Source organism: Sceloporus occidentalis, unplaced genomic scaffold (genome assembly GCF_023333645.1).
Source record: "Sceloporus occidentalis isolate IW3139 unplaced genomic scaffold, rSceOcc1.0.p SCAF_1, whole genome shotgun sequence".
NCBI lineage: Eukaryota > Metazoa > Chordata > Lepidosauria > Squamata > Phrynosomatidae > Sceloporus > Sceloporus occidentalis.
Window position 1 is genome coordinate 216,197,985 of NW_028316981.1, and position 25,858 is coordinate 216,223,842.

Sequence of the window (25,858 nt, forward strand, 5' to 3'; positions counted from 1 at the left end):
CCTTGGTATAAGTGGTCAGGATAAAAAATGATGAAGGTAATGGTGCTGGTGATGATGTGCCTCTTTTTGTAGGCTTTAGGGAGGTGGACATAAGGAACACAGTGAAGTAGGGAACTTTCTAGCAAGTGGAGTAGACATCATGGCCTTTTAGAGTAGGCCGATCCTTATAATTGTTTGGAGAAAGGAAAACTCAAATATCAAGCCTCTCTTGAGTTGCTTCTACACCTCTAAGTGTGCACTTCCACAGGTCTTCTTGGATTACAGCTCTCATCAGCCCTGGCAAGCATAAGCATAAGTGTGGAATGATGACATTTTTATGAATATGAACTTCCTTGTTTAAATTTGACTGTCAGCAATGAACAATGAACATGCTAGGGCCCAAAACAGATGGGCCAAAAGTTGGGTTGCATTGGGGAGGGGGGTGACATTTAGACAGCGCACACCCCCATACCATGCAGAAGCTGCACTGGGGCTACATAAGGCAGACCAAACCCAGTTGCAAAAGGAGCAGATTTTATCCTCCCCTTGCCACAGCAAATTTGTGACTGCAGCAGCAGCTGGCCTCTGGACCACAACATCTGGTCATTATGGTCCCGTAGTGATCGAGTCGGGAGCAGCCTCTGGCTGCTCCTTTTGCCCTGTCTGCTCAAAACCTTAGAAACCTTAAGCAAGCTACTGTCAACCTGAGTATCTTTCCCATTCCCCTCCAACCTACAGTAGTGCATACTAACAATGCCCTAGATAATAAAGCTGTTGTAGGAACTTTTAAGGCAATGTATACTTTTAAAGTAATGTATCTAAACTCCTAAGCACCATAGAAGTACTGGATATTTTATTACAGTGCGTGCCTGTTAAACGCGGGTGCATTTTACTCGGCTTCCAGCATACACTGGAAACTGCACTGGAAGGAAGGGAGCCACGTGCCGGAAGAAAATAATGGCACACACTCCTGTGGCATGCACCCCACGCACTGCTGCCGCACCGCTACAGGCACGAGCCCCATTAATTTGAATGGGGCTTGAGCATCTGCATTTTTTCCCTTAAGTTGGGGCGGGGGGAACGGATCCCCCACGTAAGGGAAGGGACGATTGTATTATTATTTATTATTATTACTGTTTTGGACATTTCCATCTGCAACCCTAAATGGGATTTGTGGTTCTAGAACATGTAATATACCCTAACACATATCTAGGCCAGTGGTTCTTAAGCTTTTCTTTACCAGAGACCCCTTTTAAATGTATTTTGTTGCTATGGACCCCCAAGACTTAACTCAAGATTTAAAATGATGATGACGATGATATAAAACCCTTACCCAACACTGAACAATTACGCCATAGGTTAAACTTTCCCTCAAAGGCTCTGGAGAGGGAGGGAAGACTTTCCCCTTGCTTCTTCCCACCAGTTTGCGAGCAGATTGAACAGCAATGTAGAGGCCCAGCTAGCCAGCCAGCCAGCCAGCCTTTGCCTTGGCTGCTGCTACATGGCTGCTCCACTGTGGGGAGAAGATGGGCCGAGCAGCCTTCAAGCCTTCAAGAGCCCTCTGGGGACTTTTTCACATGGGGAAAATTGGAAGGTTAAACTGGTCACAATGCAGGGTCATCCAGGCATTAGGAACAATTTCGCTGTTGCTTTTCAGATGACACTGAGCACAAACCGGTCTGAATCCAGACACAAAGTGAGGTGAATCAGGGAGTAAGCATTTTTGCAAAAATACTGGGTTTTCATTTCCAGTTCATTCATGAATTTGCTTTGTTCACGTAATTGCAGCAGTCTGAAAACCATGTCCCAGATCCTTCCTGTTTCCAGATTTCCCAGGGTTCCTTGCTGTGCCAAGGAGAGGAAGGCAGCCTGGTTCTTGAAGGGATATATATACACATACACACCCCTGTTTCCCTCACGGGGCTGGTCCCCTTCCTCCTGCAGCAGGGAACAGCTGGTGGGAGGAGGCAAAGAGAGAGGACATTTTGGAATTCCTCCTGTACAGGAGGGAGAAATGGAGGATATCTCCTGGAGAAGGAGGTTTATGGACCAGCCACCTCCTCTTTCTCTCTAGCGTGCGTGCATGTGTGTGTGTGTTTGTGTGTAGTTTTATGGGAGTTTGCAAAGCGAAACCTCAGCCTGCCTTCCTCTGAAATAGCTTCTGGGGCAAAGAGCATTTTCCTGCCTGGTTTCCCTTCCCTCTCTGGAGCATGTGTGTGTCTGCATTTGTGGAAATGACAGTTTGGAGCACGTGCAGAAAAGGTATTTCTAAGCTAGTAATGAGGATTTGTCCTCACCCGTTTGCAACCCAAATTCGCACTCTACACACTTTCTTGCCTATGTAATGTGCTTTTAACCCCTTGTTGTGTTCTGTATGTGATAAGCATTAGCAAATTTGCTTGCTTTTCTGGGATGCCAACATGTTAACCATTTTCAGGATGAAAGAACATAGGTCCCTGTGTGAAAAAGTCCAATGAAGACATTGCAACCATCTGGGATCCAAGCACCATAGGTTCAGAATGTAAGCTAAGCTAAGAATCTAAGCTGTACTACTCTCATAGTACAGGTGAAAGCTGAAATGACTGCATGATCCCAGAGACTGCTTTTCCCAAGTCCCCCAACACAAAGGAAACCACAAAAGGTTCCATTCAGCTTTCTGTCTGGTGTGTTAATTGGCTGTATGCATGTAGTTACTGTATATGGAGGAATATTTAGTCCTTATTATTTCATAGAATCATAGAATCATAGAGTTGGAAGAGACCGCAAGGGCCATCCAGTCCAGGAAGTGTGGTACTTCCTAGAGACTGGCTTTCCACATGAGTGACAAACAGGCATCAGTGACATCCGTTGACTGTTCTTTCTTTCTCCTCTTCTCTCTGTAGACCATCTGGTCCAAGCACAGTATGACAGCTGGCCTCACTCTTATGTCTCTCAAGGCATGTACTGCCTGGGTTCCTCTGAGGCCTGGGAGACCAGCGACCAGTCCCTCATTGCTTCCCCAGCTACCGGCTCCTATATTGGTCAGAACTTTGAAGGCTCCCAACCCAACTTGCAGGAAAATGTTTTGATCCAGAACAACCTTATTCAGCAGCACCAGTTGCTACAGCTGCAGCAGCAGCAGCAGTTGCAACAACTGCAACAACAACAGCAGCAACAACTACAACAACAGCAGCAACAACAACAGCAACTGCAACAGGCCCTGCTCCCAAATACTGGCCTTGTGGAGGTATGGCCCACTCAGACAATTCCTGCTGGGGGCAATGGGGGCACTGCTGAATCCAGCACCCTTGTGGGCGTTCACACAGAGGAGGAAGGGAACCCCTTGCTGGAGAAAGCACCACTATTGAACAAGAAGCCCTCACCAGAGGAGGACGATGTTGTATGCCGGGATTTGGAGTCCCTTTCTCCCCGGGAAGAGCCTGAACCTGCTGCCCTCAGCCGCAAGGTCTCTGACGTGACTTCTTCTGGGGTGCAGTCTTTTGATGAGGAGGAAGGAGAAGCCAACAACTGATGCTGCCATTGAGGAACCTTTTGCCCTTATGCATGGGAAACACTGGTGGGGGGGAAAAGTGACAGGGAAGTCCCTCTCCAGCTCCAGAATCCCCAGGCACACTAGCACACTTGTTTGTTTGTTATTTTCGTTTAATGGAAAGGTAAGCCAAGGATCAAAAGTGCTGGACATTGGGAAGTCCTCCTCAACTCCTGCACATACTGGGCCGAACCTTCAAAACCTACTGCCTTGGACGCTCAGGCACAGGGAGCTCAGGGAAGGCATCACAAGCGCATGGCTCACGGTGGATACAGGTCTGCTAATAAAAGGAATACATGGCTGTAGAGACACAGCCATACTTTTAATACAGCAATGGAGAGGATGCTGCTAAAGTATGCTCTGGTTGGATGTAAGGATCACTGAAGGTACAGACAAAAGGTTTACACTGTGGCCTTGTAAGAAGGGGAATAGTGAGAACTTTGTTGACAGACGTACAGCAAAAGTGGCAGGCATAGAATCTGCTTATGGAAGTTAGTTATGTTAGGAGGAAAGCTCTATACTGGAGACCTAGAGGATGTAACGTGGAAGCAGTGTCTCTGTGGACACAGATCGTGCATGATAATAAAAAATGAGGGTCAGCGGATTTTAACCATCCTAGGATGTGGGCAGAGCTCCTATGTGAGTCCAGTCCAAACCTCATTCTCCAGCACATGTACACTAATCACTACAGAAGTTTTCCTTTATCCCCATTATCTCTGTCTGCCTGGGAGCTGGAGAGGGTTTTCCTCCCTGTTTATAATATTGGGCACTGCATGCAGGGTTAGGAAAAGGGAGGGGGGGTCATCTGCTAAGTTTATATTATATGCAGACATGGAATCCTCTCTAGTTATGGACATGAAAAACAAAGCAAGTATGTGTGACATTGGTATCACAGTTTCCCAGTTTCTACTAGGGCTTTTGTTGTCACATTTTTCAGAATTTTTGTATTTTGAGCAGTGGCCAACAGAGGGAATGGCCTGGTTGCTGCCTAGTGTGAGGTAATGCTGCTTTCCTAGGATGACTGGATTCTCTATAGTGCCAAAATATGAAGCAGAGACTGTGAAAGAGAATCATTCTTCTCTCTTTCTATTTAGTTTTGTCTCCTGCTCTATTTTGTTTTTCCTGTGCTCAGGCCTCATATCAGTCAAAAAAATGAGAAAGAGGTAAGCAAAATGGTCTTCTGGTTTTTGCAAGATGTTTTTCCATCTGGTTTTTGGAGGATCTGTGTGAAAACAACAACTTGGCTCGTGGGTTCACAACTTTAAATCAAAGTTGCCCCCAACCTCTTTCAATGTCTTGGTCTATCATGACAGGCAAAACGTGTTTTTTTTATCAGTATAAAAACTATATGTTAATCTCCCCCAAGTCTCTAGCCTCATATGGAAAATAAAAGATGGGATAAAATAATAGTGTAAAGCAGGGCAAGCCAAAGGTAACTGGTCATCACTGAAGTGGCAGATGCTGACATTAAATAAGGACATAAAGCCTGTCTGGTGACAAGGATACTTCAGGCCTCTCTTTCTTCCTCTCTGGGCTTACCTCTTTATGCCTGATTTGTTCTGTTCACCTGGTATTCAAAGCTGGCTTCTCACCAATATATTTTTGTCCAGGCTCTTGACTACAGGATGGTGGAGGAAACCATACTGCAACGATTTCATCACCCAGATCTGGGACCTGTCACGTAAAGAGGGAACAAAAACCAGTGTTGAATCCAGAAGGAGAATTATGCTTTGCATTCAGATGTCATCCACTGTGGGAAGGGGGAGCTGAGTGGGACACTTCTGCTCCTGGAATTTTGAAGCAGAGTAGATGGAGGTCTCTAGTTTATGGATTTCAGATGCCAGGGGCTCCTGTCTTCCCCTGGACTGCATTTTCCTTAGCAATGCTGTCATGACAGAATGAGTCACAGCAATGCATGGAAGAAAAGCCTCTTGTCAACCTTCCTCTTCCTTATCTCCATTTCCTTTTTCTTCCTGGCTCCCCAAGTAGGGAGGCTGCTCGGTTTCTGAGTGTTGGGGGTCACCCTCTTTCTAAAATATGTTTACATGCTATGGTGCCAACCTCTGAAGGCTAAGAGGGTTGGATATAGCACTGCTCTGAGTATGAGGGTGAAACCTCATGTTCCTGCATTTATAATAATTGCTGCATTCTGGCTGTCAGTGGTGGGGGAATTCTGCCAGCGATGGTGACATGGATAGAAGAAAGTGCAGTGGGCTCTTCTCTGCAACTAAGTCATGGATGAGACTGGAGTTACCCCAACATGATTGCACCTTCAGGATAATCAGAAAGCTTTGAGATATTCCCAGTTTTGTGATGGTTTTTGGGGTAGAGATTCAGGCAGCCTACTTCGTCTTTCCTCTAAACCATTACGCTCCACGTGCCTATCCAGGACCAGGACTAAACCTGGATGTTTACGGTAAATCTGTTTCGGTGTAAATGTATCCTGCTTTTCATCTTGGCCCTCATTGGATTTTCACACAAGTGGCTCATCTTGTTCAAGCCTGTTATATTATTGTCTGTATTTATTTGTTTATTTTTTTAAAAAAGATGCAAGCAACATGTGCATTTGATAATATCATGTGACACTAATGTTCAGCAGAGTTATGTTTTTCTCTGTCTGGGAAATGCTATAGAGGGACATATTGAATGGAAAGTAAAGAAACAACAGGAGAGAGAATTAGGGCAATATTATGTTTATGAGGATGGAGGGAGAGTAAATTTTCTTGAGCCACTTCGTAGGGTGGAATAGAAAATCTCAGCTCCACTGTAGAATTCTACAATCTATTACTCCAAAACCTACCCAAAAAGAGAGGTTATATTATCTATTAAACTGTACAGTTCCTGGGAGAAGTTTCTAAATAAACCTCACTGTTTCAGGACAACTAAACTCCATTTAACTTTTCTTCTTCCAAAAGAGATCATTCTTTTAAGAAAAAAAGTCAGTCTTCCCCATTATCTCCTTCATTTAAAGGTGGTGTTGGTGGTTCAGCAACCAAAAATATGCAAGAGCAGAGATGATTTTCCTCGATATTCACGTGGACTCAGATTAAAAGTATTTCTAAATTTTAAGCATTTGTTGGAGTTGCATTTCGAACCCTTATGGGGTGAGAGACTCAGAGTTAGCACACTGGTCTCTTCTAGCATGATACCTTAAAGACAAACAACATATATAATGTGGCATAAGCTGCTGTAAAAGCACAATTGAAATGAACAGGAGAAGCTCAGAAATGATTCCGGGTGGATTTGCACAATATCATCATCATCACCACAGATATAAATTCTCATTCTATAGGATAGTAAAAAGATAAAGGTCGTCCCTTGACATGAACGTCTAGTCGCAACCAACTGCAGGGGGCAGTCTCATCACTTTGCTAAGCCGAAAAGCCAGCATTGTCTGTAAACAACTCGGGTGGTCATGTGGCCAGCATGACTGTCCCTTCCTACCAAAGTGGTACCTATTTATTTATCTACTTGCATTTGTATGTTTTTGAACTGCTAGGTTGGCAGAAACTGGGACTAGTGACAGGAGCTCACCCCATCATGCAGCATTCGGGCCTCGAACTGCCAACCTTCAGAATTGACATCGTAACCACTAAGCCATCACATCCCTTATATAGGATAGTACATACTACATATTACAGGGATAGATGTATCTGTCAAGCATGAGTTGTGACCAATAAAGTAGTGTTGCTGGTGTTGTGTTTTTCCAGTACAGAAAAAGCGGGAGAGAGCAAGAGAAAATCAGCCTCTCATCAGATTTATTCCCACATTCCCCTCTAGGATGTTTGCTTCATAGCGGGATGTATTTCTGGTCTGGATGGGAAGCCAAGTGGCTGGGGAAAGGGTTGCCTGGGGGAACGCAGTGTGTTTGGGGGTATTACCACACTACCCCATTTTAGGGCTAAATACCCCAAAGCTTGGCAGGTTAATACTTGATGGGAGACTGCCAATGAATATTAGCTGCTATGGGCTATATAGAGAGAAAGGGGCTGGCAAAACCACATCTGAGTATTCCTTGCCTAATAAAACCCTATGAAATTCATGGTGTCACCATAAGTCAATGGGCAACTTGAAGGCATGCACGTGTACATACAAACAAAAGTACCAGGCTATCCAGTCTGTCAGCTTTTCTCCACTTGGAATTGTTCCATCGTGGTTGTTGGCTGTAATCATTTGTAATCCAACCCACAGAAAATTTAGAAAGGGAGAAAAACCCTGAAGCTTTAGTTCAGGGGTGGGAATTAAATGGACCTCCAGAAGTTGTTGGACTGCAACTCCCAGCATTTCTATTTGCTATCTCTAGTCACCATCCTGTTACCTAAGTGTAAATTGTGTTAGGCATGCAGAGTGTTTTAGTGGATTTTATGCAATGGTAATATCCAGCTGACAGGGATGAAAGCTGGGGTTTGCATGCCCAACAAGTACATGCACACTGGGTGGTTTGTATGCAATCCTAATAGGTTTCTAATGTAAAGTTGAAGGCTTTCATGGCCGGCATCCATAGTTTTTTGTGGGTTTTTCGGGCTATGTGGCCATGTTCTAGCAGTTTATTTCTGACGTTTTGCCAGCAACTGTGGCTGGCATCTTCAGAGAATGCTTTGCCTGGAAAAAGTTGGGTGTATATATACTGTGTGAGCCTGGGAATGCAGAAGTGATTTGCATGTATTGTTCTGTGCTGATGGCCGACCTCAGGCTGGGAGGCTAATGCAAAATAGGTTTCTGCTCATTTCCAAATGTAGCCTGAGATCCAATGCATAACAAGTATTGATGCTTGCAGTTGCATGATAGCATGTCAGCAGTGTGCGCTGAGCTGAGATCCATCTACTTTGCAGTGGTATCCAGTGTAGGGGTTGCATAATGCTAGTGAAACATTTTGCAGCTATGTTGGACCTCAGTCCAGGGTTGCTGGGAATTGCAATTTAACAACAATGTCAGTTCAACAATTGAAAGGGCTGTGTGATTCTCAATCCTGTTTACTTAATGAGGCAACCATCTAGGGCAGTGGGTGCCATCTTTATTGACTTGGTAAGGCTGAATTAATGTGTGCATGGACAGTGGTATTTTGCATGTACTTGATTTTTGTTATTTGGTCTCTTCTTATAATAAGCAGTGAGACCACTTGGTTCTCCAGGGCCAGCTAAAACTATACTGTTCAAATATGTGGCTCAGCTATGAAGCATGGTGGCAAATGTATCTTGTACTCCTATGTTGCTTCTCAAAAACCATAAGCAGTGGACTTTTAAATAGCAGGTGGTCAACATAATGAATGGTTTTAGGTTGTGGTCTTTCATCAGTAGATCTAACTTTTGTGTGTTTATGAGACATCACTGCCACCATGCTTGAAGGATTATATCCCCTCTTGTGGATGGAGGGCTATTCTTGAAATCCATAGATTTCAGAATCAGTAAAGCAGATTCTTTTAAAGTGAAGTGAGATTTGGCCTAGCACTCACCAAACACACTTATTTTCTGAAGCCACTGCTGCCACTTACTGGTCCCTTTGCAGGAATGCAGCAGTCCTTCATTTTGAATTTTGCTTGGTCCAATAAAAGTATCACTGTTTTGTGGGTTTTGGATGACACTGTATTTTGCTACATAGCCAACATGATTACCTCTGGATATGTTTTCAAGCAATCTTTCAGAGTTAGTGAACAAAGGCAACTATTTTGCACAACTGCACAGTTTGTTCTGTTGCAGTGTATGGTTGTATATACAGTATGTGTTTACTTCATTTTTTGTTAGTTGCTTTTATAAAATTGAATTGGTAGTAAAAGCATTGCCAAAGGTTTGTGGAGGGATTGTGTTAGTTCCAGGGTTTTTTGATCCAGAGGCAAGAATGACAGTTCCCCTAAAGCCAAACAGAAGGGGAAAGCATAGCAGAAAGATCATGCCAAATCCCTGTGGAGCAGTGGTTCCCAACCTGTAGGTCAGGACCTCTTTGGGGGTCGAACAATCCTTTCATAGGGGTTGACTAAGACCATAGGAAAACTCATATTTGCATATAGCAATGAAAATATTTTTTTGGCTGGAGGTCACCACAACATGAGGAACTATAATAAAGGGCTGCAGCATTAGGAAGATTGAGAACCACTGCTGTGGAGGAACCTTCAGGTAATCAGAGGCTTTGGGCAGGTCATCATGATGAAATAGGAGCAGTTGTTGTTGTTGTTTTAAAAAAACTAAGGAAAACAATCTATTCCTGACATTCAGATTTGAGGGCCAAATTAAATGCAATGCAGGTTGACCAGATGTCATAATTGCAAAGGAGGAGAAGGCACCACAAACTGGAGGACATTAAAGAAAAATGTAGGACATGCCCAAATCAAACCTAAAGACACTAATATAAATGTAAACTCATGCTTCTTAGTCATTCTCCAAATGGAGGACATTTTGAAGTTGCTTCCAGACAGAAGGTGGGAGAAGAAGGTAGGATACATCCTGGAAAAAGAGGACATCTGGTCACCTTGAATGTGATGTGACTTTACATATTTTCCTTTTTAATATTGATGTGGAGGTTCTGATCAGAGTGGTGATGGAGGATGAACGCAACTCTTTTCCTGTGTATCTCTTCCCTGGTGACGTGAAAAGAAAATGAACAAGGTAAAGGGGGTCAAGTATACCTACATCCTCCTTCCAAGAAATCTGGAGCCCCAAGAAATCTTGAGCCCTCTCAAATTGCATTAAATTAAACAGCGAGAGCAAACCAGCCATTTCATGTGTCGCATGGCTCCCTAATTTGGCCTAAATACTGTACATTGCTTTCATCATTCCTGATTTTCCATTCCTTATCTCTAAGCATATTTAGTAATCAATAATGCCATCTCTGTTTGCTGCTAGAATAAGCCATCCAGATAACCAAAGTCTACTATATACAGTTACTGTGGGCAAGTACATCTGAGGTGACCCTGGAAACCATATGATAATTTTAATGCAGTTTATATGACGTTTCCTCACTCGGAGCACTGCATGTACATTCTCTGTGCTTTGGTTTATTTTGGTGTGTGTGTTTACATCTTGTCCTTCAACAAATTTTCAGCACGCTTTATAATGGTTAAGGAATACAAAATGCATTTCATATTTTTAATAAATTACAGAGCATCAAAATATATACCAAAGACATAGAATCATGTGTCAAAGATAAGTGTCAGAGTTAGAGAAGCTAAAACAAAGGAGTTTTTAAGTCTCCCCTGATGGCAAAATGATAGCTATTAAGGTAGGTCCGAAATGAGCGTCTGCAGAAAGAACCTTCTTTCAGCCATTATGCAAACTTGTATGGTATACCACCAAGTATGGCTCTCATTTCACAGCTGGGAATGGGAGAGGGAATAAGGCTGGGAGAATAACAGCTGGCCTGAGGATATATCCAGGGGTAGCCATATTGGCCATGTAGCAAACTAAAATAATTTCCAAAATCCACAAAACAGGGATATTTTTATTGGGCCAACCAAATGCAAAAAATATATATGTTGCAAGCTTTCAAAGCTTCGCTGGCTTCTTCATCAGGCAAAGATGTTAAAAAGCATACAGGGGCAAAGCTTTAAAAAAATATGTTGATGTTAGTCCCAAGCCTGCATTTTGTCAAGATGTGGCTGTTCTCAGTTCAGAAGGTTCTGGAGGAAAATTTAAGAGGGCAGACCTCTCCTCTTTCTGGGCATGGGGATATTTCTGGAAATAAAGAATTTTAAAGTTCCATTTGCAAGATAAAAAGAAATGTTCCTCTTGAGATCCAAGTTGGCCTGAGAAGCACTAAGACCATAGGCTCCGTATTGCTTGTGCCAGCTAGCAGTGGCTTTCCAGAGATTCGGATCCATGTTTTGGAGTTGCTGGTGTATTGAACCTGAGAATTTTTCCATGCATAGCACATCCTCTGCACCTGAGTTGTGGCCTGCCATAGGAATTTTTGGCAGAAATGAGATTTGGCCCCAGAACGTCCCAGCTCACAGAGCATCCTGGACAGCTTACCCTCAGACAAAGCAAAATGATACCAGCAATGGTACTTTCCATACTTGACAGACTAGAGCTTAGATGACTGATATTGAGAAATTTCCAAGTTAAATGTGGGCATCTCCAGTTTCAATGTATTTGGCAGTACTGCTTCCAACAGTTAAATGGTCCCACATTGATGAGTACAAATAAGCATTTTCTATGTGTATATATGTGTGCATATACAATGGGCCCTTGGTATCTGCTGGGTTTTGGTCCCAGGACCCCGTGAGTACCAAAATCAGTGGATGCTTAAGTCCCATTAAATATAATAGAATAGTAAAATGGTGTCCCTTATATCAAATGACAAAATCAAGGTTATCTTTTGGGAGTTTATATTTTTTGGAACATTTTCAATCGATGGATGCTTGAATCCATAGATAAAAAATCTGCAGATATGGAAAATCGACTATATATGTGTTTATTCCCCGACCCAGCTCCAAAACACACTGCAAAAATACTCCAGTTTGAGACCACTTTAAGTGCCCTGGCTCAGTGCTGGGGAATCCTGGGAATTGTCGTTTATTATGACCCCAGAGCGCTCTATTCCCAGAATTACCTAGCACTGAGCAAGGGCAGTTAAAGTGGTCTCAAAGTGGATTATTTCTGCAGTGAATTTTGGACCCCGGTCAGAAAGATAACTCCGCTTGAAGTGTGGTGGGAATAACATAAGATATTGTTCCACTCTTTTCAGTGGGTGTGTGACAAAATAAAACCTAATCTGAAACCAAACCACCGCCACCATCTCATCATTATCCTCTCCTGTCTCTTCTTCCTCCTCCTTTTCTGTCTTACTGGCTCAGAGTTTTAGGATCCCCTGCATAACTGCTATAATGCTGAGCCAGCTATTTAGGGTGATTGCATGAGTTTGGGATTTTATTTCTTTCTACTTACTTCTTCTTGGAGTAATGCTGCACAAGAACACAATGGTTCTTGTCCATTTTGGTAAAGTTTCTGGTACGCCTTTCTAGTGGATTATCCTTTAGATCTGTGGTGGCGAACCTATGGCACGGTGGCAGAGGTGGCACGTAAAGGCATATTTCAGGGCACACAGCAAGGAAGAGGAAAAACAGGCATGTGTCTGTTCTTTCTCTGCCTGACTGTCCTGGGCCTTCAGCTGTCTCTGGAGAGGCAGCTGAAGGCCCAGGAGGGTGTGGGGGGAGAAGTCCTGCCCTGTAAGTCCTATCCCTGGAAGGTGGAAGTCCCTCCCCATAAGTTCTGCCCCTAGCACAGGGTAACACCCAGTGCCAGAATGCCTTTTAGTTTGGCCACTCGGTCCCTAAAAAAAAAACACAATTACTGCTCTAGATTATTTAAGGTGCCACTTACTTTGTCCCATTCTGGCAACCAATTATCTTAGACCGCCTCAGTTACTGCAAAATATTTTCCCCTGGGAGGAGCCCTGGTGGTGCAGTGGTTAAATGCCTGTGCTGCAGCCACTCACTCAAAACCATAAGGTTGTGAGTTCAATACCAAAAAAAGGCTCAAGCTCGACTCAGGCTTGCATCCTTCCGAGGTCGCTAAAATGAGTACCCAGATGGTTGTGGGCAATTAGCTTACAGTTGTAAACTGCTTAGACACTGTTAGTTCAGTATGAAGCAGTATATAAATGAAGCTGTTTTGTGTGGGTGGGGGGAATCCCCATCAGAGTTACCCCTTTGTAGGACAAGGAAACTAGGGCTGCACCTGCACTGCAGAATAATCCAGTTTGACACCACTTTAACTGTCATGGATCAGTGGAATTCTGGGATTTGTAGTTTGTTGTGGCACCAGAGTGTTTTGAAAGAGCAGGCTACATATCTCACAAAAGTACAGTTCCCAGAACTCCCTAGCATTGAGTCATGGCATTTAAAGTGGTGTCAAACTGGATTATTTCTGCAGCATGGATGCAGCCTAAGTGTTGTAGAAGGAGCTGTTGTGCCCAAGAAACATGCTATGGGCTATTTCACCATAAAGATTGAAATTGTTTATTGATGGGAATTGCAATCCTTTGTCTGCCTACCTAAGAATAAGCTCCACTGATCTCAAATAGGACTATGATGACCAAAATTGTCCCACTATGCTTGGGTTATTTACTGGAGCACCCCATCAGGCCCCCCAAAATTGAATTCCACATAGTCTGTATTGCAAGTAAGACTTTCTGAAACATGCGCTCTAAACCTGGTGTAAATCTATCCAGCCTTTTTTGAGAAACTAGTTTTTATCCCCAGCTGCTGAAAGTGGATATTGTGCATTCCATACAGCCTATATTGTAGCTAGACCTTTCCAAGTATACCCTCCAAATTTGGTGTAAATCCAGTTCTTTTTGAGCATATAAGTACAGTGCCCTAGCAGGGTACCCACCTATTGGATTTCAAATACTCCACATAGTCTAGGTTTTAAACCAGACTATCTCAAACATATTTACCAAATTTGGTGGAAATCTGTCCAGAAGTTTTCATGTGATCCAATAACAGACAGAATCATAATTTTATTTATATAGCTGTTGTACCCTTTTATTATTATCTTGAGTATTTTCACAAAATCAAATGAGGCCCTCAAACAATTTTGTGGATTACTTAGTTGAAAATATTATTCTTCACCCATTTCCCAACTGAATGTCCCCTTTCCATTCTTAAAATCAGCTCTGACATCTGTAGTTTTGGCATTGGGCTTATATTGTGCTTCAATGATATCTCTTACCTGTCCATTCTATCTACTGTAAAGAAGAACGGTGCAGGAGTGGGGTGACCATTCTGAAGAAACAATGTTTTAAAATATGGAACTTGTGCAAAGAATTGTGCAAAGAATACATAACAGAGTTTTTATTGTGGCTATAGAAGCAGGGGAAGAACCAGGAAAATTACTTTCAATGTCATTAGTTACTATAATAGTTCTTAGGCCCAAAAGTAGTTAGTTGCCATCATTGTTTCGCTTTTCCAAATCTCAAAAATGATCTGGATTGTACTAGCTTTTTGCTTGTGATACAAAACATTTATTTCTTTGTGGGCCTTTATTTCTGCCTCAAGAGCATGAGGCAGCAGCATTAGCCAAAACCTGAAGAAGGTATATTCCTCCCCTACCATCCATTGTGGTGGTACCCTTATAACTATAAAGGTAACTGGAAAGTTGCACTGCAAACCGAGTGATGTTATCACTGGGTTGCAACTGTCATGTAACTTAGTTATGCCTTAGTTCTTGGGGGGGGAAATGAGGTTCATTGAAAGGCGCTAGTTATGAATAATTTATTACTCCCAGGCTCTGAAAAAAACTCAGGAGCAAGACACCGCATTTTTTGTGTGTGCAGGAGCTTTGTACATTTGATAAGGCACAACCCATGTATTAAGGGGCAAGTTATGCAACACATCAATGAAACCATGGGGCTGGGATTTAAAATGGGTAAATAAGAGGCTGGAGACGGTACTTTTGCCTCCCCAAAACAGGTACTCCCTAATGGTTTTTCTCTTTGTTGTACACTGCAGGGAGAAAAGTAGTACAAGACCAGGTGCAGCAGCAGACATTTTCTTTGCTGGTTACCAGCAAAGTTCTTCCATTGTCATCTTCCATTCTGCTTTATAAAAATGACATAACAACTCACATTCTTGCAAATGGGATTGCTCTTGTCAAGTGTACTTAGTTCTTCTAACCCAGTTTTCACTGAGTAGTAAACTCAATCTGGGAGGAGGGGGTATTCAGACAGTGAACAGCATTACCAATTAATTTCTTTCCGGTGAATATTCTGCTAAATATTGGGAAATTCCAGGGATTTTGGTAAAACATTCCAGGGAATATCTTCGAGGCTTGTTGGCAACACTGATGGTGAAAACAATCCTGTTGAATGTGGGTTGAATCTCTATTGTTCACATGCATTTTGAATGCACTCAAGTTCTTTTTGAGGGGGGGGACTGCCAAAACCCCGACCTAACCTGAGATAATCAATTGTCCCCCCCCCCCCAGATTTTCACATTGTTGGTTGTGTGAATAACCAAAAATGCAAATAGACCCGGGATAAACTGGGATAAAACTACATGCCTTGAATGTGTTTCGAATGCATCTGTATAACCAACTCCATCTTTATTTCCAGTGCTGACATGTGTGAAAAACTGAACTCACAGAGATGCAGTTCTGATATAAAAAAAAATAGTGTGAACAACAAAACCAGAATGTGGGAGTGAGATTAATCACATAGTCATAATAACAAAAACAACATCTGAATAACCACCATATGACTTCAGAGAGTTGAATGCTGTCCAGTACAAAACATTTCCCTGCATACAGAATGCTAGACATGGAAGTGCTGTGTTCTCCACAGCCTGATATTTTCTGTATGCAATTGAGTTTTTGTAGCATTTTCATTGAGCCTTGTATGGTAACTGAAGCTATACAGCCTGTAGACATTTTTAAACAGGTCAGTGGTGAAGTCGGCATAATTCTTTGTTTTCTGAAATGGGTTTTGGTTTCTTCTTGCACATTCCAGGCATGACTTACCTACACTCGGACCTGTTTCGATGTCTCATCCTATTTTCCAAAATGTATTTCCCAGTTACATTTGCTTAACTGATTTCAACCACTCGTGTCTGGGTTTTGTCTCAAAGTCCAGTGGAGGCCTTTGGTCTACTTTACTGTGCTTTCTTCTGCTGTTTCCAGAAACCCATGTTATATGTGAGAGACAGAGTTATGTCTTGTGAATATAAACTAATATTCTTTAATAGTTCTCTGGTTTATTGGTGCTGTGCATGAAGTGGTGGGATTGCTGAAAATTCCTTGGGGTCCTTCAAGCTACAAAATGAGCTCAAAAATAATTTTGCAGCCAACCGGTTTTTAAATATATATATACTTATTTCTTTTTAGAGGTGGGTATATCCAGTGATGCAAGGGGGCACCAAATATATAGTTGCAGTGTATAAAGAAGGAGTGGAAACTGGTATATTAAAGCATGTTTAAAAATAACCAAAGGTTTGAGGCTTAAGGGTGTTTGTTGTTTTGTTTTAAAAGTACCTGAAACTACTTTAGCATCGGGGGAGATTACTAGGAGTAGATGGTCTTAACTACTTTAGCATCAGGGGAGATTACTAGGAGTAGATGGTCTTAAGATCTTTTTGTGCTCTTGGGTTTCTGAACAAGGGATGGAACATAGATTCTTCCCATCCTTAAAGGATGGCATTTATTGAGGTCTGTGACTTTTCAGGGAGAAAATAAGGACTGGGGAAAGAGCAGAACAAGATGCGAATCTACAGTGGTAACCCTCTCACCCTCCTCTTTCCTGGGGTACCCTAACAGACAAAAACAAAACAGATTTGCCTTTGGTCTTCCAGCTCCAAAATGTCTTGGCTTGAAACTTTTTTGCTGGTTATTCTGCGCATGTTTTGATAATGTGACTTATGAGAATATATCTTCTATAAATATATATGCCATATATATAAATACATAAATATATATATGTAACTCTATAAATATAGATATAAAAATTATATGGCATTTCATGCCTGGTTGTGGTAACAGCCACTGAGGAAGAGGGAACATTGCCTGAAAGGGCATGTAAGAACCTTATATGAAGTTATTATTAAACAGCACGTGGTTTTTGCCATTGTGGTTGGTGGAATTGTGTTTTATTTCTCTGGGGAGCTTTCTCCACGTCCATGGATATCCAAGATCAGTGGACAGAAAAATAAAAAGGTTAGAGCTGAAAAGGCACCTCGGATATATCCATCACTTTCTCAGAATGTCTTCTTTGGCAAAAGCATCAGTTTTCTCCACTGGATTAGACGTGACACTGCTGTGCATGCAGCTTTCCCAGTCGGTGTCTGACAGCTGTTGGTATCCTAGTGAGTTGAAGAAAAGCAACCAGCTCATGAGCAAACTATGTTCCTATAAATACACTATTGCTAACAAAAAGGCACCCAGTCCCCCTGCCTCACCACAATGGCTGTAGAATTAACCTCCGGTCATGATAATGCAGCACTTCATAACTGCCTGCTAGTTGCAGCTAATGATGTTGTGGCGAGGTGACAGTGGGCCTAAACACCCCAAAGGGAACAGACCCTTGCCTGCTCTTGGAGGCAGAGCATGGTCAGCCCTGGTTAGCCCTTGGATGGGAAACCGTCAATGAATACCAGGTGCTCTAGGCTATATTTCATAGAATTATAGAGTTGGAAGAGATCTCAAGGGCCATCCAGTTCAACCCTCTTTAGCCATGCAGGAATACACCATCAAAGCACCCAGATAGATGGCCACCCAGCCTCTGTTAAAAACCTCCAAAGAAGAGGATTCCCTCACTCTCCAAGGTAGTGTTTTCCACTATCAAACAGCTCTTACTGTCAGGAAGTTCTTCCTAATGTTGAGATGGAATCTCTTTTCCTGTAGTTTCATTCCATTGCTTTGGGTCCTATTTTCCAGGGCTGCAGAAAAGCAACCTTGTTCCATCCTAAACATGACATTCCTTCAAATATTTCAACTAGGCTATCATTTCACCTCTTAACTGTCTTTTCTCCAGGCTACTCAACTTCCTAAGTCGCTCCCCATAGAGCTCTGTGGTTTCCAGACCCTTCACCATTTTGGTTGCCCTCCTCTGGACATGTTCCAGCTTCTCAACATCCTTTTTGAATTGTGAGGTGTCCAGAACGGGACACAGTATTCCAGGTGAGGCCTAACCAAAGCAGAATAGAGCGGCAATATTACTTTCATTGATCTAGACACTATACTTCTATTGACACAGCCTAGAATCAAATTGGCATTTTTAGCTGCCGCATCGCACTTGTGTTCAACCTGTGGTCTACAAGGACTCCTAGATCCCTCTCACATGTAGACTTGTCAAGCCAGGTGTCCCCCATCTTGCAGCTATGAATTTCATTTCTTCTGCCTAAGTGCAGTACTTTGCATTTCTCCATGTTGAAATTCATTTTATTAGTTTTGGCCCAGCTTTCTAATCTATTATGGTCATTTTGAATTTGCAGAAAAAGGAACTGACAAACACTGAGGATTCTTTGCTTAAGAGCATCCTATGAATAGCGGCATCACTAGGGTTGGTATCACCTAGTGTACCTCTGTAATAACACCTCTGCCTATGAAATTTGGGGACCTGATGGCACATACACATGCACACAAGGGCATTCACAATGTACTGTATATTGATAACTGCTTTGGGCCTCCATCCTGAGAGAAAGGTGGGATATAAATAAAATCAAGAATAATAAATAAAGGAAGACTGGGGGGGAAATGCCTGCTTTCCAATTTTGTGGCAACTCCATGTTTGTATGTTACGTTGGGCCCAGTATAAGATAATGCTTTAATGGTTGAAAATATCGTTAGTCAATTGATTTGGTATTTTACAAGAAAATATTTAATATTTTTGTTTGTTTTTTTTAATTATGATTTTCTTTCTGCTGCCATTTCCATTTATGACTACGATGTTCAAACATTACCTCATACTAGTGAAATGTATTAGGACCAGCTGCCAGGATGTGGCCTTTTGGTGACAAAGCTTCTTTTTTTGTTCCAAGTTCCATTACATTTAGAAATAGACTAATGGGGAAGGGGCAAGGTTGGGACTCCATGAAAGAATAAGGAACAGTTCAGAACAATAGGAGTTGTGATTAAACATTGCATAGATCCAGAACAAGGCATTATGGAGTAGCACATTCCAAGGAATACAGTACTTCTGCACCTTAACCAAGAGCTCTGCAGAGATTGAAGATCATCTTATTCAAATCATGCCAAATGTATCTGAAGAATTTATCCTACCAAGGACACATTACTAGAAGAACACATTGGCAGGTACTGGACATTTGCCGTACTTCTTGGTGCAATGTGAGTACTGTAATAATTAGTGAGATAGTTGGTCTAGGAAAACCCCAAAAAAATAGAAGTCTACCTGAGGGGGCAGAAATACAGCTGGGCCTCCACATTTGCTGCTTTTGCAGTTTTGGTTATTTGTGGATTTGATTAGTAAGATCTCTCTGAGAATCCCTAGGTCCTCCAAAGAAATTCTGCTGGAAATTGACCATAGATTTGCACTGGAGGACCTAGAGATTATTAGAGAAAACATTTCTCTAGGCATTTGTAGGTCCTCCAGCATGGTTCTGTGGTCAGCTTTTGGCAGATGCTGACCACAAAGTTGTGCTGGAGGATCTAGAGCAGTGATGGTGAACCTTTTAGAGGCTGAGTGCCCAAACTGCAACCCGAAACCCACATATTTATTGCAAAGTGCCATGTCCCTCTGGCTTTCTAGTAACAAACACTGGCAAACTCTGTGCTGGGGTGACGGCACATGTGCCCACAGAGAGGGCTCTGAGTGCCACCTCTGGCATGCATGCCAGAGGTTCACCATCACTGATCTAGAGATTCCTGAAGTAGTCACTAAGGTTTTTTTTATTTGCATTTTTCTCACTTTCATGGGGCCCATGTGCCCTTAACCCAGTGAAAGTGGAGGGCCTACTGTAATTTTATATCCCAGTCTCTCAAAACTATGTGTTTGTGTATGTGGGGGGGGGGGGGGGGGGGGAGAGGGCAACATAAACAAAATCCATGCATTCAGTATTTTAAAACACGACCCTGTATAAATTAGTATCTGAGCTGTATTAATTCAAACATCAGGCAGGGGCTTGCATGACTGAATTGTCTTGCATGCCAAATAATTCTCTCCTTCCACATGGAAAATCAGCTAATGTAAAGATGTATTCTCATACACCTTTTGCTGTCCATTTTCTAGACAAAGGTACATTCTGTCAGATGACTGGAATTTACCATGAATGGGCTTTGCTACCTCAAAGAGAATTAGCCATAATCCATTATTTATAATGAAATTAAAAAGTGCAGATATGTAAAGCCACTGTATTAACTGAACAAGTTTCTTAACATGGCATATTTTCTGTATATTAGTGTGACATGAATGTGCATTTTGGCAATATTTGTTTAATGTTACAGTGGGCCCTTGATATCCGCTGGGGTTTGGTTTCAGGACCGCCCCATGGATACCAAAACCCATGGATTCTCAGATCCCATTATATGCAATAGGGTAGCAAAATGGTGTCCTTATATAAAATGACAAAATCAAGGTTTGCTTTTTGGAATTTATATATTTTAAAAATATTTTTAACATATAATATAAATATTTTCAAGCCGTGGGTGTTTGAATCAGTGGATTAAGAATCTGTGGATACAGAGGGCTGACTGTCTTTGTGTGCTGCCAATCACTATCAAAACAAAAGAATAGTGAAGCTGAATCAGCCCCAACACTTGGTGAAAGTGTTTTCACCAGGGAGCCCTGGTGGTCCAGTGGTTAAATGCTGGCACTGCAGCCAAAATGTTCAGTTTGATCCTACAGGGCTCCAGGTTGACTCAACCCTCCATCCTTTTGTAGGTCAGTAAAATGAGTACCTGTCTTGTTGGGGGCAATTGGCTACCACATTGTAAACCACTTAGAGAGTGCCTAGAAAGTTAAGTGCTGTTGCCATTGTCTAACTACAGCGCGCCCGCGTCATACGCGGGCACGCCTTACGCGGCTTGAGCATATGCGTTCAAGCCACGGGGCACACGTGGGGCGGAAGGGGCAGCACATCCAATTCAATTGAATGGGCGTGCGCGCCCGTTGCGCCCCACTGCGCCACCGTGCACGAGCCCCATTGTTTACAATGGGGCTTGAGCATAGGCGGAATTTGCCTTACGCGGCGGGATCCGGAACGGATCCCCGCGTAAGGCGAGGACCCACTGTACAACATTCTATTCATAAAGTGGCCAGTCAGTTGCTTGAGGCCCCCACTAGCAGGGCATGAATGCAACAGCACCCTTCCTCTCAGTCCACAGCATCTGATACACAGAGGCACATTGTCCTTGATATGGATGTGATACATAGCCATCCTGACTCACAGCCAATGATAGTTAGGAATTTATCTAGTCCCCCTTCAACGCCATCTAAATTGGCATCCATAAATGCATCCTTTGGCAATAAGCCACAATATGTGACTATTTTTAGGACACAGTACCAGTGTAGCTGAACGAACCCAAAAGAGTTGAAGTTTGCTAAATATAGATATCCAATGTGGTGTAGTGGTTTGAGTGTTGGACTAGGACTCTGGAGACCAGGGTTCAAATCCTGGCTCAGCCATGGAAACCTACTGGATGAGCCTGGGCAAGTCACATTCTGTCAGCATCAGAGGATGGTGAATGCAAAACCACATTGGAACAGGTCAGGCCCAAAAAATCCCATGAGAGGTGCACCCTAGGCTTGCCACAAGTCAGAAATGACTTGAAGACACACAGCAACAACAAATATAAGGGAAAGAGATGTCATCTGAGTTTCAAATCTTGATGGATGTGTACCCAGAAATGCCCATAAGAATTCCCACACAGCATTTGTGATGTTGGCCTAATTCTCTGGCCTAACTATGGTAGTAAATCTGTTTCTGAGCTATACCACTTCAGGTTACAAAAGAAGAGTTATATGACTGAATCCTCTTCCCTGAAGCAGCAGCAAGAACGCCATCATCATTTTGTTCATCTATAAAAAGTTCCTAAATGATCTGCCTGACATCTAGTGTTTTTATTTGCATAGTCTTTTCATTTGATATTTTCGTTTGGCTAAACTGGTATTCCCGGGGCACAGGTATAGTAGGGTGTAGTAACACCTCCATATATAAAATGACAAAGATTTTTCAGAGGACTAGCATGTACATGGAGGACAGAGCTAATCACCTGGCCATTTTGGCTCAAAAACAGAAAGATAACACAGGTATCAAGAATCTTCCCAGGATGCAGAAATACCTAATCCTCACACCATCCTGGAATCATACTTTTACAATATTCAGGTGAAAGATATCCTGGGAGGGGGGGGGGGGCGGTGATCCATAAAGAGTAATGTCAGAATTCCTCCTCCAGTCATGCACCTTCTAACTACTCTCAAATGTGCTTTTCAAATGATGCAATTGATCTACCATCATTGTCTTTTGAGCAAAACACACAACAGCATGGCCATGTGAGGGTTGCCTGACACTCAGCATGGTGACTGAGTACATCCAGATGCTAGGAGTCACTTGAGAAGAATATCAGGGGGATGTGAAGATAATGACGCAAACCAAAAATCTTGCCCTCTTTTGAACTATGGGAGGTGTACTTTCTGCCTGTCTCCTGGCAAACTAAAGCACCATACTTAGCACAGTTAGTGGTATCCCCTTGCGGTCCTAACAAGGGTGCCACAAACAGAAATTCCATAGATGAAGTTATAAGAAAGTGGCAATGGAAGATGGCTTGTTGGATTTCTGATGGTCTTTTTAAAAAGTGGTGAGATTCATATAAGGGTGACATCACTAAACCCAAGATGTCACCTTACCTCCAGCCTAACCTGCAGCCAAACCTCCATCCCAGCGCCTCCTCTTAGTGCCCGTACCAATGTTTTCTCCAAATATATGATCCTGCATTTGGTCTAGGGATTTCCGATTTTAGTAGTTACTGTGTAACTCAGTCTAGAATAGCTGGAGAATTTTTGCTAAATTATTCTCAGTTTTACATATGCAAATCTAAGGTAAGGTTCCTTGCTTCATTGGCCACCCCAGCCCCCAGAAAACCCTATATATCAGCCCACACCCTATTGGCTCTTCTCTGTTTAGTAGCCCAATTTTTTTCTCAGGAGCAGCTGCATGAATAGCTAAGATGTCTACACTGAGTATAATTGGAAATATGAGAGTCTGAACAGCAAAGGAGCTACATAGAGTGCACAACTGGCCTATCTTTGACTGTATGGATACCAAATTGCAGGAATAAGAGCTAGGTAAAAGGGCAGGGATTTTCCCACATTTTTGGATACTCTATAGACCATATATGCAGTGCATACTTGAGCTGGCTTCAAAAGTGTAGCTTTATAAGAAAATGGTAGTGACTTCTGAAACAGTGTTCAGCAACCTCAACAAGCCATGGTTTCCTTTCAGGGAAACCAAACTGATATGAAGCCTATAAATCGTTCTAATACAGATGAACTCTAAGAAGAAGAAGCTCATCTTTGTTTCCCTATTACTGCTTCTCACCACACATTTTATCCCAGGAATTCTTATGATGAAGACAACAGCTTTGGAAATATCTCCACTGTATGAAAAACAATTAAACATTAACATTTTAAATCCAGCCAACATATTTACAGACTTATTCAAGTGCTTGCAGTTATCAGTCCTGCTCTTGTTATTTTGCTTGGCATTTTAAAGTTAAACCATACTGTTCTGACCCACATAGTAGGGCCACTATAAATGCCTGAGGGGGAAATGTATAGCACATCATGCAATGTGACTCTCTTTCTGGACTGCACATACAGAAGGCTTTTGTTTTGTTTTGGAGTTTATCGTACAAGGGAAATTGGAAGTATAATCCAATGGCAATCCAAACACAATCATGGGGTTTAACATTATTGTGTGATAGACTACCACACGCAATTTCGGGCAATGGGAAGGCAGTCCGAATGCAATCATGGGGTTTCACGTTATTGTGTGATAGACCACCACACACAATTTTGGGCAATGGCAAGCTATTTTTGGGCAATGAGAAGACAGTTCGAATGCAATTCGAATTCATGTAAATTCGCTGAGCTAGCAAATTCACGTGATTGTGTTCTGGCCCCACTTTCTTTTCATTCGAAATTAAGAGAAATTCCTCCCATGTGATAAACTCCTTTGTTTTGTTTTTTGGAGTGGGAATTATTTCTGCTCCCCATAGTCCCTCTTGCCCTTCCCACCAAATAGTCAAACAACAATTTTTAAAGTTTTAAAATGCTTTTAGACCTACACATGCAGCTCTAGTTGCTGGGTCAGGGCACTGAATCTTCCCTTGGTTCAGTTTTTGTATCTGAAGGGTTCAAAGAAATATACATATCAGGTGATACAGACTGAGCAACTGATTTGGTTTCTTAATTTTCTTACTCTGACAAAACACATTAGTCAAAGGTTTCAGAACAAGGGAAATTTCTAGATGGCAATGTGGGATAACAATGGGTCCAGCAGATGGATGAAACAATGTACAGTATGACTTAGGGCTGCTATTAATATTACTCAGGACATTGGACGACCAGGGTTTGAATTCCGGCTTGGCAATGGAAACCCACTCGTTGACCTTGGGCAAGTCACACACTCTCAGCCTCAGAAGCTGGCAATGGCAAACCCTCTGTGAAGAAACTTATCAAAAAATACCTGATGATAGGTTCACCTTAGGGTCACCATAGGCAAAAAATGACTTGAAGGCACACGAGAACAACTATTATAAGATGTTGAGGTGGTGGCTTGTGAGGCATATGGAAGCTATAGAGGAGACACTTTCACACTTGGAGCATGTATGCTTATGTGGCAGGAAAGGGCACTGCAAAAATGAAATCAAACATACATACAACCAACAACTCCTATCTATAGTAGATGTCACCATTTTTTTCATTCTGGACCTGTTCACAAACTGGACTGAAATCTCTCTACAGTTGGGCTGAGCCTGGGATAAATCCTTCATCTATCTCCTCTGCAGATTAGTGTTTCATTGAACATAGTGATGAAAATTATGCTGGCCATGTTGATGGGGATGAAGAAGGGAGATGAAACAAAAAGGAAGTTTCACCAGAAGGAAAACTGCTGCACTGTCTGTCATATAAAGTGGAAGGAGCCCTACTGAATGCCCTGCCTAGGCTTATCACAGTCATCAACAGAGGCAAGACCAAGGGAAATAAATCCAGGTTCCTCTGGCCCATTTGTTTCCCATATAGCCTACCCATGGATGGTGGCAGAAAGAAAAACTAATCAACTCAGCCAAGACTCTCCAGCATGGATTTCCATCCACTGGTGCCAAAGGGAGGCAGGCCACAGTCTCTCCTTGAAGCACAAGTATGGCAGGAGTACCTTGGGGAAGGGGCAAGATGAACCCCTTTTCTTTACAATTAGAGAGGCACATCATCATCATCATCATCCTCATCCACGTCAGTAGAGCGCAGGTTAAGGTCCTTGAGGATATCTGAGATGTTTTCAGAAGCAGGTCCAGAAAGCTCCATTTCTTCCAGTTCCATGTCAGCGACAGAGGTGGAGCGTATCCCTTTCCCTTCACTGGGACTGGGAGATGGTTGGGGGACAGGAGAGCTGGGGACCCCTGAAGTGTCTGTTCCTGAGTCCACCACGATGCCCCCAGGTGCTGCGCCGCTGTTCTGTTTGCTCCACATCCGTGTGTCCCATTTGGCCTGCTCCTTATTGGTTGATGTGTCACGAAAACTGGCAAGGGGAGGACGAAGCTGGACACCAGAGCTTGTGGAACCCTCAATCGCTTTTTGGAGCTGAGTTTTAGAGACAGGGAATTAATAGGGAAGACGATCAGGTGTGCACATGAAAGATCCTGCCATAACATTTACTGTGCATATTTAAATTATGTCTTTTCAGAGGGGTAA

At 42.6% G+C, this 25,858-nt stretch overlaps 2 protein-coding genes across 7 annotated transcripts in view; one reads left to right on the forward strand and one right to left on the reverse strand.

The window, feature by feature from the left end:
* FAM131B (family with sequence similarity 131 member B) overlaps window positions 1-15,629 on the forward strand; it is a 76,218-nt gene extending 60,589 nt beyond the window's left edge. For 2 of the 3 annotated variants that reach the window (XM_089488894.1, XM_089488893.1), the window contains exon 7: window positions 2,862-15,629. In XM_089488894.1, coding sequence (XP_089345020.1) covers window positions 2,862-3,490 — 629 coding nt within the window. In that variant the 3' untranslated portion in view covers window positions 3,491-15,629. The remainder of the gene's footprint in view (window positions 1-2,861) is intronic. The other variant, XR_016274103.1, reaches the window with a different exon arrangement.
* Window positions 15,630-16,952: 1,323 nt separating this feature from the next.
* Window positions 16,953-25,858, reverse strand: part of CLCN1 (chloride voltage-gated channel 1) — a 158,887-nt gene continuing 149,981 nt past the window's right edge. For 3 of the 4 annotated variants that reach the window (XM_089488891.1, XM_089488890.1, XM_089488888.1), the window contains one exon: window positions 21,065-25,747. In XM_089488891.1, coding sequence (XP_089345017.1) covers window positions 25,361-25,747 — 387 coding nt within the window. In that variant the 3' untranslated portion in view covers window positions 21,065-25,360. Of the gene's footprint in view, window positions 17,292-21,064; window positions 25,748-25,858 lie in introns of those variants that run through there. The other variant, XM_089488889.1, reaches the window with a different exon arrangement.